Genomic DNA, 15,516 nt, shown 5'->3' with positions numbered 1-15,516 from the left:
TCGAAAGAAGTATACATATAGAATATACGTAATTGTAAATCTACTGAAATCGTTTCATTTTGCAACAACACCCGGAATATATTGATAATTGCAATCTTTTAGTTTATTCCGTGACGAATACCAGATTTTATTATAAACAAAAACCAACTATAATGCGAACAAAACAATATTTCTTCTCACGCAACAGCACAAAATACAAAACAGAATATTAGAAATATTTTCATATTTTTATACATTTATTTTATTTGCTTATTGCGGTATTTGCACAAAACTACTACGTCATGACAGCGTCATCCACTTTATCGAAATCAGCATTTTTAAATAGTTATCTTTAAAACCATTGTGACCTTAAACACCTGATTTCATGTTTTATCTCCCTTCTTTTTTTTTTGTCTTGTGTGAGTTCATCTCACGTTTATTTAAATTCTCATTGGTTTTATCTCCCTTCTTAAAGGAAAAACAATAATTGAAATATCTTAAACCTTAATCTCAACTACTTTCCCTCCACAAATTGTCGTCTGCTATCTCAAAATCACATTTATGTCATCTAAATAATTATCATATTTAGGTTTTGTGACATTTCAATTTGTTACAATATCTCGTAGATTCATTCGCTAACTGAAAATAACTTAAATAAATTGATTCTAACCGTTATGACGTAGTTCATGAGATTTATATAATGTTATGTTAATTTTAACTATACATTTATACGCACATCGGCTTACGTAGTCGTAAATTTCACGTCTTAATTTAATCCGGCAATTCGTATTATGCCTTCATTTCTATCATCAGAGATTGTTTTTGTAAAATTAACATTTAGCAAAATCACAGAAAAGTGAAGGAAGAGCTTCCATTTCTAGATCCACCACGAAAACATTGCGCATAATATTACTGTAATACATGGAAGTGTATTTTTCATTTCTCATCAATCTACAATTTCTAAATATGGCAAGAGTTAAAGTTCAGCCCTAAAAGCGCATTTTTGTACATAGTTACCAACAGGCCTAAATGGCATGGCCTCCTTGGTGTATTTAAGCTCCCGCTGTACATTTGAAATTCTTGGCATAAATGGAGGGTCATTTCAAGCCAAATTCGATACTTCATTGCACATAGAGATAATGGACTCACAAATTGCTTTACGGTACATCTTAACTAGTACTGTAATACACTGTAAAGCTTGTTCAGCCTGTTTAAAAAAAATATATTCTTATACATTATACATTTTTTCGTTTTACGAAACACAACGAAACAATAATATTACCTAAAAGCACTGTGTGAGAGATACGACACGAAGAAGCACAAAACTGTACGCGCGCGGACAAACCCAGTGACATTATTATCAATGTTTGAACGCGCTCTCAACAAATGCGATCATGCTAATCACAGAATACTTCTGTCACGATAAATATAAGTAAAACATAAATATAATTTGAATTTTGTTTGAAAATTGTTTGCATAAATAAACTTTAAATTTAAGTACCATACACTGTGTAAATACTGTACTTTGCTGACGTCATATTTTGTGCGCGCGTGCGTAGTTTAGCAGTAAATATTATTTAGTGATCATTATGAAAGATGTTTACCCCGCTGCGCACATTTCATTAACTTGCTCTAAGCTACGCAAACATTTGCATGGTTTACAATAGGCCTATAAATATATGTATCTAAGGGGAATACTTTAAAAGGATTCGTCTTAAAGCCAGCTTTCGACGAATCCGATTAAATATATTGGGCGGCCTATAACCACATTTCCTACAAAAAAATAAAAGTACTTTTAAACCAAATAGCAAAGCAATGAAAATTAAAACTATTGCGAATAAAAGTCTCATCCATATGCTTATCATATAGTTATCCCAGACATTGTGTATCATAGATGTGTGGCTGTTATCATACTTTTGTTTAGCTACGTGCTCGATCCAGTAGGCCGCCCTCTGTGGGGCTGGCATGTTCTTATTTCGAAGAATTTCTGATCTGTATTTTATCTCTTTCTTGTATCTGAAAGAAATTAAAATGAAAGTCTTTAATGTAGTGCTTACCACGAAATGAAAAATAAAATGCTAATAGTTCGCTAGTGTAGATCAGTTGATAAGCTTCAGTTAACTGCAAAAACTAAGTTAGTGTAGGCCTAGACTACTCAACTGGTCTGCACTAATGGCGGTAGTAAGCATCGTAACACGTTTCCAAGTTTGCAAACTAAGTTAGTGTAGATTACTAACCTGGTCTACACTACGGTAGTAAACTCTGGAAAACGTTTCCAAGTTTTCAGACTAAGTTAGTGTAGATTACTTAACTGGTCTACACTACGGTACGTTAGTAAACTTTGCAAAACGTTTCCAAGTTTGTAAACTAAGTTAGTGTAGATTACTAAACTGATCTGCACCTCGGTAGTAAACATTGGAAATGTTTCCAATTTTGTAAATTAAGTTAGTGTAGAATACTCAACTGGTCTACATCACGGTAGTAAACTTTGGAAAACGTTTTCAAGTTTGCAAAATAAGTTAGTGTAGAATACTCAACTTGACAACTCTACGATAGTAAACTTTGGAAAACGTTTCCAAGTTTGTAACTAAGTTAGTGTAGATTACTCAACTGGTCTACGCTACGTTAATAAAGTTAGTGTAGAATAATCAGCTGGTCTGCACTAACTTTGTTTGTAAACTTGGAAAATTGGTCCGCCAAAGCAATCAGTTATTCAGAAAAGCAAGGAACTTAACTATGTATATCAAACCTGCAGGCTACATATACGGTTTCGGAGTTATGCATTTGAGTAATTTTCGATCGTATTGCAATTGCACTATTAAGTACTCTTATGCGATCCTTAATGATGCTTATGTAGGCCTAAAAATAAATGTAGGCCTAATATAATACTCACATAGGATTACTTAGAACTTCCTTAATTGCGTCATACAGAATAACTGAAGTTAGATGTTGAGCTTCAATTTTCGTTCCAAGATTCCGCATTGAGACGCGTTTTGCGTTGTTAAATTGATCCCCGCTGAATGGAATACACACCATTGGTACTGAATGGTAGATAGCCTCATAAATACCGTTTAATCCCGCGTGCGTCACAAACGCTTTTGCCTTGTAATGTCCTAAAAAAGAAAAATAATAAGTAGTGAAATCCAGTGGGCGTTTGTGAAGATAACCTTGTTCGTAGTTACTTTGACAGGTGTACTTAAAGGGTGGCTCCGGGTTTAAAATTTCTATTAAATATAAATCGTTGTTCACAACATTGATAATTTACCCCGCTTTGTATCGCCATCATTGAAGCAGAATGAGCGTCGTGAAATCGGCTCCTTTAACAGACTACATGATATACGGTAATATTGAAAAAGAAAATATAAAAACGGACCTTTTATTGGAAAGAATCAAATGTACGTGTTAAAAAACACTCACCTAATACATCATTCTGTGGTATAGACTTAACTAGCATCGTGTTATTACCCAATGTACTTGGTGGTTTACCAGAGTAACTCCATATAACCCTCTGGTCAAGTCGAGCGAAAGCAGACGCCCATATGTCAGAAATCTTCTTGTCCATATCGTTAAAATACGACCCAAGCGAAACTACCACAACACCGTGCCTTCCGGATTTCAACATAAACTTCTCCATTTTCTGGAAAAATAAACAAATCAATGAATCGGCACTGCACATGTTTTTGCAGAACTCCAAAACTAGCGTTTATGTTTACATCGTGGATATGTCAAGGAAGAGGTTACCGTATGTGTACAGTGTGTTAAATATTTCATTGTTGTTGTTGAATGAGAAAGTGTAACCTCAATATGGGTAGTGTCCTGAATCTTGGAGGAGGGGGTGTTTAAAATTAGGGTTTCTATTCTGTATAACACATTTGAATTACTCTAGGATACAATGTGCAAGCGCGCGCGCGCATCGCAAGGATATAAGTGTTAGTTCGGCGGATAGGTTGTCCATTGCTAATTATGATCGCTTGTGATTGAATAATCCGCCACAAATTACTTCTGCGTGCGTTGCATTCTAATGAACCAAGCTTTAATTCATGATGCAAATACGTCGTACGTACCTTTGGTAAGGGTCGTGGGTCTGTAGCTGTTATCCCACCAACAAAAACTGAATTTGGCATTGATGGACGTGCAACCTCAAGGCTAAAGTCAACGTTGAATAGCCACAACTTAGCCCTAGACATTGCCGTGTAAATTGAAATATCTGGCCTGATATTATAATTAGCTTTCAAATGATCGAAATTTGTTAAAACTGCTGTCTGATAATGTAACGTAGCAACCAAAATACGCGTACTTTGAATGGCTTGCTGGTGGAGATTTAAAGGGGCAATAGTCGGTAGACCATTATTATCACGGGGAAAGTAATAAGGATTCACTGTATGAGTTGACAAATGAACAAGATTCGCTGTAATTGAACCGGTAGCAACCTCAACTAGAGGAACTGATAAATAAAGAGATAAAATAGGAGCACACGGGTTTAAAATATCGCCTATAATAACGCTGTAATTCATCTGCGTGTTATATTTTATATTATCCATAAAATTGGTATCTCTTAACAGTGAATGACAACCGTCATACACAAGTGTTTTCATCTGTGAATGATTAAATGATAACGGATGGATGTGCTCTCCTCTTGAATTGGCAACGGCAAGATTATTCCAAAATGCCTTCCATGTTCCTACGGTAACATTTGTGTTAAAACGCAATACTGAAAATTCATCGTTTAAATCGTGAGAATGACTTTCTCCTAACACAAATGTGACTTGATGTCCACGGTCAAGTAACGCATTGCCGACGATTTTCATAAATAAAAAGTGGCTGCCGGTTTCCATTCCCGGTAAAACCAATATGTTCTCTGCTTCTGCCATTGTGTGTGTACAAATGCACAGAATACACACAATTAATGCAAAGCAACATATTCGCATTTTTCTTGAAACGTTCCTTAACTTTGCCGAGCCTCTTTCTGAAAGAAATAAGGAAATTAAAATGAGCTATGTATCCGAGATGTTCTGACTTTTGTAATCAAACATTGTCATCGTGGTTTGTTGAATATGCGACTCTCGGACTCACCAATTAATGCCACGTGCTAATAGCCTGCATTATTACGTCACAGACAAGACACGAATGATTTCATTTTAAAACAAAAGAACAAACTAAATCAAGGGATATGTATACCGCGCCGTGTAAATAACAATACCAAGCTTTTGGAGTGGTAAACGAATAAGAATATACGAATACTGTAATTTTATACAAAACTATTAATCTGCGCATGCGTATACGCCTTGCGTACACACTGGCACTGTATTTGATCGATTTAACGTTCAATAATAATAATAATAACATTTATTCAGTCACCAAAAAATAATAGCCAGAAGTGAGAATATACTAAAGCCTAAAACAGATTCTGAACTCGCAATATTTTACTACAATAGTAAACAAACCATAAAAACGACACGAAATATAATACAGAAGATGGTAGTTAATTAAATATTTAAAAAAAACGTGCAGGTCCTATTGTCTGAAGATGTTGTGCATGTGCAATGGTCGTATAATGCATTACACACTGTAAAAAATATAAATAAACAGTGGGCTTTTCTGATACAAAATAGGCATTATAATAATGCAAGATAAAATGATTAAAAATATGAAGTTGCTCCACACGACACAGTCATCATACCGCATGCTTTCCGCACTTATGAATTGAGGGTAATAGGCCTAACAGTTCTCCCGTTTTTGGGGGAAAACTTTCCCGGGGAAAATCTTTCCCGGGGAAAATTTACCCATTTCGTAGTGTAACCGTCGTACTTTATCCTTGCCGAATGTGTAACTTTATTAGATTACCTCAAAAGAAGGGAATGTTATAGTTTCCCACTGGGGGAGGGGGGGGGGGGGTACTCGCAATCTTAAAAACTTACACCAAAATTGAATGAAAAAGAGAGTTTACGCTACTCCAAGAAGGAAACAAATTTACACGACAATATGGTGTAAAATCCGATTTATTTTTTACAGTGCATATATTTCAAGAGGCCTTCAAAAGAATTACAGTTTTACTCATTCCATTTTTTCTCGTGGATTTATAAGGAAGTCACATTGTTTTAATCTTCCTGATTATTTGTTTCTTACGGTATGTTCCGGTCGTGCGCTGACTTCTATGCCAATATAAAATGGCATAGATAAACACAACAAAATATGTTGCAAATACTAAGTGAAACTCGTCTCAAGAAACCTTGGAATAATATACGCACAACGTTGAATTAAAGTTCATATTTATAATTAATGCATATTTAGTAAAAACAGACATGTTAAACTCATCATTAATATTAAAAACAAAGCAACGCTGAATAACCAATAATAGTTGTAACATTCATATCGCTATTAATTATTGACTAGACAAATCAACCAAAAACAGACCCTTAATACGAAGCACAATTTACGGTCATAACCTGAGTTTAAATAATTCAGAAAATCAATAGGCTTCTCCGTACACAATATTATAAGCGAGATATTGCTGCTGATCCTTCAAATAGAGTAGAATCCCTATTAAGGGGACACCTTTTGAACTTAATAAATTGTCACTTCCTCATATGTAGTGGTGTCAACTCAATAAGGGTGTTCCAAAGGAGGTGAATAAAGTATAAAGGTCAATCAGGGAAGAGGGTCAATTTACAAAAACGGGCGGTAACGGTAATCAAAATTATAGAACCTATATTATTCCTTATTATATTATTATATTATTATATTATTATATTATACTTATGACCATTTACACGTACACAACCGGACGGACGGTTTCCGCTCAAGATAGATAGATTCTACGTGGACAAGCTACGCGGTTTACCTTGTACTGGTATCGCTCGTCTGTGTAAATTGGCCTTAAAGCCTTCCAGTCTTTATTGTCATTGTAATACTTTATTTCACAACAACGACAGTCCATAGAAATTAACAAATAATAAATATGAGTAAAAAAAAAATCTTAGGGCCAGAAAAATATAGTAGTTAGTCATTCCTTAAATGAAGTTTTGTCTACACCATCAAACTTTATAGACAAAACAATGTGATGTGCCCAAATATGGACATGATGATGTCATATCACTGCTATATTTGGGCATATCACTACCATATTTGGGCACATCACACTTAGGGTAGGCAAAAAACATAATATAGCCTTCTTGTATTTTTAATGTCTAAGGTTAATCACCAAATTGTTCAGGGGGCCAATTTAATATATCTTTATTTACCATAAATTTACCATTGTTAAATTACTTATAACAATGAGTTGTTAATTGCAAAATTTGATTTTTATATTTATTTTGTGTGTGTTACCGCTGCCTCGGTCCTGTTTTTGGTACAATGAAATATAAAATTATTAATAATAAAAAAAAAGAAAACATATAAGATTATTCACGAGTCGTACAAGGCTGTATGCCTGAATTACTACTAAAATATACAAGATACAAGACAAATTTATTCATCCCAACTTGGGAAATTGTAGAACAAAGTTAGAAGAATTCAGGAGATTTACTTTACCGTTATGACATCATCATCGTCATTAAATAATAATCAGCATTACCCATTATCATTGTTTGTTAATCTCCATTTTATACAATCTTCACTATCATTTTTTTCATATCATGTCTCGTTTGAACTTAGTGTCTTCGCCATTCCGTCCTCGTTGTCGTTATATTATTACCGCACATAATGTAATGTTGAAGAGTGGTTGCTAAACCGGTATTTTATGCCTATCCGTTATTGTGCAAAGTTCATGGACAGAACTGTGGTATTTTTAATGAAAATTGTTCGTAAAGAGATTCTCGGACGGGCGGGCTGTGATATTTCTTTCACGTAAAGGTTTCCCAACTTAATGTACGAACAAAATCGCGGGAAGGCAGGCGGGCTAGTGAGGTTCTTGAACAATGGTACAGATGTATTATAACCCGAACCTATGACTGCTTTTACAAATATCCCCCCCCCCCCCCCGAACTCTTATCTATCGTGAAATAGCCTAGAGTAAAGGTCCATTTATACTAGGACGATATAGACCGACGATAAATAAATAAACGTACATTTTTCTTACATAAAAACAAAAGAAATCGAAAAAAACTAGAACTATATAATAATAATAATACCACATTTATATAGCGCCCTTTTCATGAGTAATCATGCTCAAAGGCGCTTTACAAGCATTATTACCCCAGTATTTTTTTTGGGATCAAACACGTATGGAAACATACTCCCATAATGCAGCCGGTAACCAGCGCAAAGTTGTGTGTAGATCTAACTGGGTACCCATTTATACACCTGGGTGGAGAGAGGCAACGTAAGTAAAGTATCTTGCCTACGGATACAAGCAATGCGGCGAGAGTTGGATCCGAACCTAGGTCTGACGATCGGTAGTCCAACGTCCAACACACTGCGCCACACGCCCTTACAGGCGTAAGGATACAGGCGATAGATATTTAAGCTGTCTTTGAAAAAAAAAATTAAATTCAATAAAATGACGTTATGATCAAAAAGAACAATAGGCCTAATGAACTTTAATGAAAATAAAATCGTTGTATCGTCACGATATTATTGCTCTTACTAATCATGGCGTTATTTGATCGGTTTGCGAAACGGTTAGCGGCATAGGTGTTTACGATTTAAAACTAAATCTCCTGAATTCTTCTAACTTTGTTCTACAGAACCACGTAGGCCTACCAACAATAATTTATGAATTCGTAAAACAAAAATGTATTTATGCCTATAGTAACAATACGAAATATTGAGAGAGAGACTAATTGCTAAGTTGTTTACGATTTAAAAGAAACCTTTTTTGTTTTTAACTAAATCCCTGACGAATAGCACCAAATAACCGGAGTGAAGTCTGCACAACTCATTTAGGAAACGGCCAACATTGACTTATTGTATGTCAGTACACCGTATCCTGAAACGCTTCCTGTTATAATTTGCTTTATTAAAACACAAAAGCATAATTTGATCATGGAGCTATACATTAACGTTGCTTCCCTGATAGTATAGCTCCATAATTTGATCATGGACCTATAAATTAGCGTTGCTTCCCTCATTGTCTTTTTTCTTTGTTATTTCAATTCGTCCTTTCTGAATTTTTTTTTTTTGGACTCACCTTGAAGTGCGCCACTGATAATTAGAATGTATAAGCCCATGGTTCAATTATGCCACTGCCACATAAAAAGTGCAGTGTCAATATATTATTATTCTATTTTACGTCGTATTAGAAATATGAAATACTATTTTACCACCATTTAATTTTAAAATCGGGGAGTGTAGTGTCAGAAATGCCATTTTCCATCTAGGTTCGTTTAAACGCATTACCTGCATCCTCATCTCAACTAAATCCTCATTCACACTGCCTCTAAATAATGTTGATTATTTTGTCACATTGTAGAGTATTAATTGTTTTAAATGTAGGTCTATACTACACCGATTTAATTTAATACTTACCCATTCCTGTCATAGTATCGACGTGTTGTACTTCAAAAGTGTAGATCTATATATATAGATCTGTCTTCTTCGTTGGTCTTTTTCTGATTGACAATGCCTACAGATAACTAAGATATGCTGCAGAATCAGACTGGCTTGAAAAGGCAAGGCAAAATAATGACGACGTAATTAGTGACACTGCCAGTCAAATCTGTAGGGATTCCCCTCGTACAAACAAATTTAATTATACACGCGTCTTCTATTGTAGTTAATTACACGTCTTAAGAATCACCACCATGGTGAGCTTTGTGACTAGTCATTGCTTGGACCAGATTCTATTGCCAAAATATGTCGAGGAACCGATTCGACGAACGGGGAAGGCCGTCCGAATGCCCACGTGATTTACGTGAATACTCCTGGTATAAATAATAATAACAACTATGGCGAACACTGAACATGTTTGTTAAACGAGTTTTAAAATTTAACAATTCTTCTCAGATTATGTCATTGTCAGCAAAAATATTTGCATTCGACTTCTTGGAAATAATCATTTAAGAGGAATATTTAGCGATATTTAGTATCATTATTTAAGATACAAGTATCTATTAAATATAACTAATAAACGATGCTATATGTTGTATTGTCTGTCTGTAAATTACAACTAAAATCATCAATTTACTTTCCATGAAGTCACATCTGCGTAAAAAAGCTGTCCACATAGTTGTGTACACGCGCGTACAACATATGTTACCATCGTTTGTAATGTGCGCGTAAGTAAAGTAAATATTTTTATATTGTATGCGCGCGTAAAAAAGATGTTAACATTGTATGTATGTGGACGTAAAAAAAATATTTTTCGTCTATATGTGCGCGTACAAAACATGTTAACATCTATACAGTTTAAAATTCTGAATAATTAATTCAATTATTGAATTTGACAAATGGCAAAATAAGTAAATTTCCATATTGATAATTATAATAGCAATTCCGCCGGATATAATATAGCGGAAATATTAACAATAGCCTTCAATCAACATCATTTAGCCTAAAGATGAAAACAATACAATATTGAAATTAATGAAAGACATACGGTAGTTTCAATACGAACCAACTCGGAGTAGTTCCAACAACAGTAGCCAACTTTTACGCAAAACAATACATGACACATAACTAATCACTTCCAAGTGCAATGACCGAACAGGGAGAACTACTGACTGATAAATGTTAATCTTGGTAACAATATTAGCTGCTCTTTACGTAAATTGGTATCATTTACACAGCAGTCAACACTCGCTGAGAAAATACTTCAATAGTATAAATAATGTAACACATCATGGCCGATTCGTTTTTTTTTTATACATTTTCCATCATTCTTTCTATCTTGTTTTTTTATGAGGTCTTTATGAAAGAGTACGATTTATCATAACACGCAAGATACTCGCGCGCGTATAATTTCCGAGTGATACCGTTTCTTGCATTGGTCCTCGCGCGTATCACTTGATGAATACACGCTTGTCACGCATGATAAAGAAGACGAGTATCTGTTCTTATAACACCCGAGTATTGATTTTATTTCATTATAAATTCACAGCGACTAATTAATATATAGAACGTTTGACGAATTAAACGTGTTTTAGTGTCATTAAAATGCATCTTTCCTGGATTCGGATGTTAAGATGTTGTTGATAAACGGCATAAACATTTATAGTGTACAAGTTTAATTAATGAATATTTATGCCTGAAGACTTGTTAGTTTAATTCGTTTAAGTTGCCGAGATGAAATCGAATGGGCGAGTGAGTAATGTAGTAGCGTATCGTATTCAAGAAAAAGATGCGGATTAGAATAGCGTAAATGATGATCAATAACTTAAGTAACTTGAACGTGTGGAATAATTACATATTTGAAACGATAGACAACTGTAATAATACAAATTACAGCACAGATTGTTCAAACATGGGAGTGTACCAGTATATAAAACACAAACATAAACAAATCTTTTATTTAAGGGTATCCATCCTTCTTTTTACCAAACCGTAGCTTAAAAACTCTATGAAAAAAGAAATTGTGTTTGGATTTTTTTTTTCTAAAACATATATCCTCTCGTTCGCTTAAAGCGTGGTTCCCATTAGCGACGCAACACAAGGACGTAACGCAACGTAAGTGAATTGACCAATCACAAGCGATGGCTTATTCGCTTGTGATTGCTAACTGTCTATAACTTCGCTTGTCATTGATTAAAACGCTTGCGTTGCGTTTACGTCCTTGCGTTACGTTCTAGTGGGAACCACGCTTAATGGGAAAATGTCCACTAATAGGGATCAAAAGAAAAGGCTCTGCTATAAATTTTACATTTTTATTTAACTCAGCTACGTGCCTATACCGGTAGTACAGAGTGTCCCTTCATAGGGCGTCCCCTTAATAGGGTTATGTAGGTCTATTTCCCCTCGTTCGTTTGACGGTATAGTATCCTTTAATAGCTATGTCCCCTTAATAGCGATGTCCCCTAATAGCTATGTCCCCTAATAGCTATGTCCCCTAATAGCTATGTCCCCTTAATAGCTATGTCCCCTTAATAGCGATGTCCCCTTAATAGCGATGTCCCCTTAATACCCATGTCCCCTTATATTAATAGTTTTAGCCTACCGCTTCTAATATCTCCATAATCGATCGTCGGAGTAATCAATCAACCAGTCAGCCAGACAAGGTAATCATTAACTTCTTTTGTTGTTCATTATTAATGGGTCACTTTCAATTACTGTACGTCATTTAAAATTTGTTTTGTGATAATTTGTAACACATATTTTAATAATACATGTTTATATAGTATGTAATTTTTGTAGACAGTGTAAACTCTCACTGAAGATATGCATTTTTGGATGATTTATTATTTATTATTACTTTAACTTACTTTTACAGTGAGCCGTTGTGCTGGTGATAATGTCTTCGATCATCAGATGGGCTTACAAAGAACAGATGCAAAGAACAGGCTTAGAGGCCAATGGAGATAAAAAATCAGACTTAGAGAAATGAAATTATAAAATGTAGGCCTACTGGCTTATAATAATAGTCATGGATGAGAGATGCATTGAACAGAAGTTAATCATTTAAGTGGCCAGTTCACTCCCTTTTTTAGAAGGGAAGTGACTATGTCGACTGCGGTATAACTTATGGACCGTACATATAAAATTAAAATACAGTTGAACCACTATCGACTACTTAGACCCAACATGTTCTGTAAGAGCGGGTACCTACATAGTGTTGGTCGTAAGTATAGTAGACCTCCTGTAGTGGTAAAACATATATAATATAATTATACATTATATATAATTTATTTCGAAACTTCACTTTTGTAACAGTGGCACAAGCACAAAATAGACAAAAACATAGTTAATCTTACTTAATCTACATACGGTAAAATGTAATAAAACTCATTCATTCACTCCCTTATTATTATACTGTATTTAAATTTACGAGTGCTGGCGGTTCTGGCGTTCCGCCTTAGAACTTATCTTTATAGAACAAATTCGGCGCATTATAAATATGAATTGAATTGTATTTAAAAAAACAGGAAGAACTTGATAATACTAATTGAACAAACAAAACAAAATGTGTAGGCTATAACGGCCTTGTACAAGGAAATGTGTTTTTTGTATATATTTTGAATTCAATTAATATTATCAGACAAATCTCCCGGTGGTTTGTATTGTGTAGTTTAATATTTGGCTAAATTGCCTGCTTTTACATTTTGATCCATCATCGATTCCTTGGATGAGGACACGTGACATAAGTAGATTTTTACGTCTGCTTCACCTGTACATACATAATCATATATAAACTTATGTTACAGTACTACACATACGCAGGCCATTTGAATGCATTACGGAGCTCTATTAACATTAATAATGCGATATTTCTCGAGGTCGACGATCGTTTATGAAGTGCGTTGCACGGAAAAAGCATAGCCTATTATTATGTTATTTTACCGTGATACAAATATGTTTTCAAACTGTGCTACATAAGACTTTTATAGACATAGCCTAGCCTATACCAGCTAATATCTTGAAATTAAATTAACAATATCGAACAAAGCTTGGGGAATATAGGCCTATATAGTTTTCAATTATCTTATCATGGATTCCCATTACTATAAAGATGATGATGTTATACTGTTAGATGCCGGATATCGCGGGTCTAGACACTAATTAAGTAGGCCTACATTGGTTACACAGTGAAATTACTGCTATAAAATATAGCATATATTTGCGAATACTTTAATGATTTTCAACACATTGATATATAGAATAGAATGTAGTAGGGCCTACAGTATATACCATTGCTATATCGTGTGTAAGTTGTAGGCTTAAAACAGGCTAGCTACAATATACTAACGAATTTAGCTATTGAAATACACCCTAGTACATTCAATACTCCCATGATGCATTACTATAGGATGAATCTGTACGATCTAACAGAATATGATATTAATAATAGGCCTACGATATCTTGTTTATCGACTGTATGGTATCTTATTAAATTAGGGCACAATAAACAGATATGATGACAGACATTTAGGTAATATATACAAATTATGATAATACGGACCTTTGACCGAATCGGTTGCCAATATGTAGGCCCGTTCTTGGATAATAGACAAACTTCTACTTAAACCCAGCTAAAAGCAAGTTTCCTTCCTGCCGTTGTTTATAACCTTCAATTAAAATATGAACAGGAGGATCACCGGAATACATGGTACTGTGTAATGATTTTATATGTTTGAAGGTTTATGTCTTAAGAAAAGGAGTGGCATACACGGCGAATACTAACACCTGTCCTCACGATATATATGCCTACAACATAGCACATAATGCTTATTTAACTTTTTATATTGAAACTATCTGTCTAGTCTGTGAATTTACCGTTGTCGGTACATTCACCATGCTTATGTATGGCTAGCTTAGGAGATATTTAAAATATACTTAACTTACCTTTCTACCGTGTATCGCGAACCATTTTCTGATATTGATTGCCGTACGACAGGCTATACTACGTCTTTTTGGTGCGTTGTAGCGAACATGTGGATTGTACCGTGTGTGACAAGCTTCCGTTCTAACATCAACGGTTTAATTTTTAAAAATTACTGGATGACACATCGTGGCCGTTCTGTGAACGCGAACTCTGCCCGATTACCAAAACGTGTTAGTACGTCTGTACAGGGATAACAATAATTGTTAATGTTGGATAACAATGGGATTCTCAGATTTGTCTTATCTAATTGTAACTAGACGTCAAAGCCATTCATTAGCTTAATTATTTTCTATATAAAGAATTGAAAAATAGCTGATCAACTTTCACTTAAACCTTACCCTCTAAATAATCTCTCTCAACTATTAAAAAAAGGACTTCGAACCGAAGGCGAAGACCAAACATTTCGGTTGACAAACGCTGCTTTACACAAATTATTTAATCTCTATGGTTATATATGGCACTCTTTAATGTCCCATATTATGTCAATTATTCTAATGAATTATTCATGATTTCTGCCTTAATCTCATAGGAAAAAAAATAATGCGTCCAGCTATACCTATAATCGCCTCATATTATTCCAACTACCTATATTTTAAGCAGCAGGGAAGAGTGAAATTACATTCTTCCCCGATTTTAAGATATTTTACAGATAGTCGATAATCAAATCTTTCATCAATTTTATGGGTTATGGAGGTTTCCCTGAATAGGTGTTGTCATTAAAATTACTTTTCCAAATCTATTGAGGTAACATGTGCTGAACGTATTATGTCATTATGCGCATTCCACATTATGATATACTAACCAGTTATTAAAAAAAATAAAGTGATTGAAATTTGACCCAATTTCGAAAAATGCCAAAATATCGACATTTTAAAGTGTAGTAAAATAACATGCGCAGAACATATTATGTGATTCTGGCCATGTTAATTTATGATATACTCTAGAAACCAGTTATGTAAGGGTCGAAATTTGGTAATTTTTTTTTAAATTTCCCTGTACTATTATAGTACATAGAGATTTTTCCTAAAAATTGCCAAAATGTCGACAATTAAAAATGTATTGAGGTA

The 15,516-nt window shown here is 34.4% G+C and overlaps 1 protein-coding gene across 2 annotated transcripts; it reads right to left on the bottom strand.

The window, feature by feature from the left end:
* Nucleotides 1–215: 215 nt before the first annotated feature.
* LOC140050376 (UDP-glucuronosyltransferase 1-2-like) lies at nucleotides 216–14,485 on the bottom strand. 2 transcript variants are annotated; one of them, XM_072095539.1, is made up of 5 exons: nucleotides 14,410–14,485; nucleotides 4,044–4,945; nucleotides 3,397–3,616; nucleotides 2,873–3,092; nucleotides 216–1,995 (listed from the first exon to the last, which is right to left on the bottom strand). In XM_072095539.1, the coding sequence occupies exons 2-5, from the start codon at nucleotides 4,905–4,907 to the stop codon at nucleotides 1,665–1,667; spliced, it is 1,635 nt and encodes a 544-aa protein (XP_071951640.1). In that variant the 5' UTR covers nucleotides 4,908–4,945; nucleotides 14,410–14,485; the 3' UTR covers nucleotides 216–1,664. The 2 variants fall into 2 exon arrangements, with proteins under 2 accessions (XP_071951640.1, XP_071951639.1); XM_072095538.1 differs by lacking the exon at nucleotides 14,410–14,485 and having other exon boundaries at nucleotides 4,044–5,027.
* Nucleotides 14,486–15,516: the final 1,031 nt, after the last annotated feature.

The sequence above is a fragment of the Antedon mediterranea genome, chromosome 5, assembly GCF_964355755.1.
Source record: "Antedon mediterranea chromosome 5, ecAntMedi1.1, whole genome shotgun sequence".
NCBI classification, from domain to species: domain Eukaryota; kingdom Metazoa; phylum Echinodermata; class Crinoidea; order Comatulida; family Antedonidae; genus Antedon; species Antedon mediterranea.
Note: the sequence above shows the minus strand (reverse complement) of the source record. Positions and strands in the feature narration are given on the sequence as shown.

Coding starts and splice junctions, on each gene's coding strand:
- LOC140050376 (XM_072095539.1), bottom strand. CDS start 4,907: ATGCGAATATGTTGCTTTGCATTAATTGTGTGTATTCTGTGCATTTGT. Junction 3,617..4,043: donor ACCCACGACCCTTACCAAAG/GTACGTACGACG, acceptor TTATTTTTCCAG/AAAATGGAGAAGTTTATGTT. Junction 3,093..3,396: donor ACCACAGAATGATGTATTAG/GTGAGTGTTTTT, acceptor TTTCTTTTTTAG/GACATTACAAGGCAAAAGCG.